This window comes from Austrofundulus limnaeus, unplaced genomic scaffold, assembly GCF_001266775.1.
Source record: "Austrofundulus limnaeus strain Quisiro unplaced genomic scaffold, Austrofundulus_limnaeus-1.0 Scaffold1061, whole genome shotgun sequence".
NCBI classification, from domain to species: domain Eukaryota; kingdom Metazoa; phylum Chordata; class Actinopteri; order Cyprinodontiformes; family Rivulidae; genus Austrofundulus; species Austrofundulus limnaeus.
This window is the reverse complement of record NW_013953463.1, coordinates 19770-21964: the sequence shown is the minus strand read 5'-3', so window position 1 is coordinate 21964 and position 2195 is coordinate 19770. Positions and strand designations below refer to the sequence as shown.

Sequence of the window (2195 nt, the reverse complement as noted above, 5' to 3'; positions counted from 1 at the left end):
AAAAAAAAAAAAAAAAACAGGCAAACTAAGTAACAAAATCTCGTGACAAACATTTTAAAAATAAAAATGATCCTACACTGAGACAGTGGATCATCTAGAGGGATTTCCATCTGTTATTGAAATTTCACTTAGAACAGAAGACACATTCATACTAGTAGCATTTAGAACAAAAACTACAAGTGATAAAAGGTAAAGGCTGATTTTATTAAATGAAGGAGATAAATTTACCTCAGGTAATTTTTTTTTCACCTCAAAAATTTCTCCTATATTATTAAGGTTAAAAAGCTTTTTATTCCAGCCAAGTAGCCTACCTAAAAATAATTGGTATTCCACCTACATACCAGCAAAAAGCAAGTTAGTAAGAGAAGTAGAGACATCAAAAAGTCCATCATTTTAATTTTGTCAAACAGGCTGGCTTGAATACTCTGACACTAATAGATTTTGAGTGCCATTATCTGATTGTAGGCACAAACAATTTAATTAGGCCATCAACGACCATGAATTCTCTAAATGCCACCGGGTTACAGAAACAAAAAAATAGTGGCTGGCTGCTGGTAAAAAGTTTGAGTGGCCGGTACAAAACTTTTTCTACCAGCCACTGTGGCTGGTGGGGAAAATTTTTAATTTCCACCCCTGCTGCCAGACATCATTTTAACACCATCTAACCTTACTGACAACCAGCACTGACAATCAGACCAGACCTTTGCAAACATTTTCAGCCTGGAGCTTGGGTCTCTGGATGTAGTGACCATGACTTTAGGATCTTCCACTCCAGCCCATTTATATTCATCATCCACATGTGAGCTGACTCCTGCACAGAAATCATGATGGTAAAGAAAGAGAGAACATTGGCTGGGTTGGGTTCATAGTGTAATCAGCCAACACTTGCCTTCTGCCCCTTCGTCATCATACTCCAGTAGTTTCTGCAGCTGCAGAGCTTCTTTGCGTACCTCAGTTGGAAGGAGGCAATTGTCTGTGGTCAAGACAAAAAAACAAGTGTTCCAGCAGGATTTGTGGTAAGAACATTTATAGCACTAAGCACTCATGCAAAATGCAAGAGGAAAATGGGATCCAATTATTATCCCATCTCACCCTCCAGCGCGCCCTTCAGCTTGTGTTTCTTCTCTTCTATTGTCCGCAGCCTGTCCTCCTGTGCCTTCCTGTACAGATACTCCCGCCTCAGTCTCACCTCGCGGCGAAGCTACAATAACATCACAAAAAAACAGCTTCAMATCAACTTCAAGGACACGTTTAGTCGATGCCTGAAATTCCCACCCTCAGTAGTCAGGTTATTGCCGACATGTATAAATGTGAGAAATGTTTGCAAAATTGCCATGACGGATACCTTTGATACCTTTAACAATATTATTTTCAATGATTTGTAAGGGTTTTTGTGAACCTTTGTGACTTTACTGTGGAACAAAACTTTAAGAACTTTCACAAGATAATGAAACAACAAGATTTGATGCAGTGATTCTCTTTAAACTGATTTATTTAGATTAGCTAAGCAGTAAAGTGTTTTGTGGTGGGAATTAGAGCACAGATTGTTGTAAAGCACTTCAAATATAAAGGTTTGCAAGAAAGGTGTCATTTAAGTACAGTCTGTTTACCATTTACCTAAAAATTTAGACCAGTCTGTCTATAAGTTGCCTCTGGCCATTCATAACTCACCAATGGAGCCAACCTAACCTGGTAAAAACCAGACCCTTGTCCTTTACTTTGCTTCGTACAGAGGGTCTGGACTCGTTGCTATTGAGAAGTGATTTCTTGCTGGAGGTGTGGCCTCTGCTGAAGTGTGTGTGTGTGTGTGTCGTTGTGAAGGAGGCTAAGCTAAGAAGCTAACCGGAAATTGCGAGCGCTGTAAACAACCCTACTGAGAGGAGAAAAGTACCAAGCTGAACGAGACGACTGTAAATGAGAGCTGCTGCTTTTTCAGACAAATTTTATTTAATTTCGAAGCCTTAACACGGACTGGCTTCATTCACTTCTTCCACTGCCGTATGCTAATATAACTAGCAGACAGTGCGCAGAACATCAATGTCATTCAAAACTCTGCCTTCTATTTGTCGACTGGCATAGGTAAAATTAACTACAAACAGACACTGCGCAGAACATCAATGTCATTCAAAACTCTGCCTTCTGTTTGTCGACTGGCATAGGTAAAATTAACTACAAACAGACACTGCGCAGAAAAT

The 2195-nt window shown here is 39.6% G+C and overlaps 1 protein-coding gene across 1 annotated transcript in view; it reads right to left on the bottom strand.

The window, feature by feature from the left end:
* imp4 (IMP U3 small nucleolar ribonucleoprotein 4) overlaps nt 1-2195 on the bottom strand; it is a gene marked incomplete in the record, with an annotated part of 24107 nt that overhangs the window by 13810 nt on the left and 8102 nt on the right. The window contains 3 exon segments of the mRNA XM_014030444.1: nt 702-811; nt 890-973; nt 1093-1201. Coding sequence (XP_013885898.1) covers nt 702-811; nt 890-973; nt 1093-1201 — 303 coding nt within the window.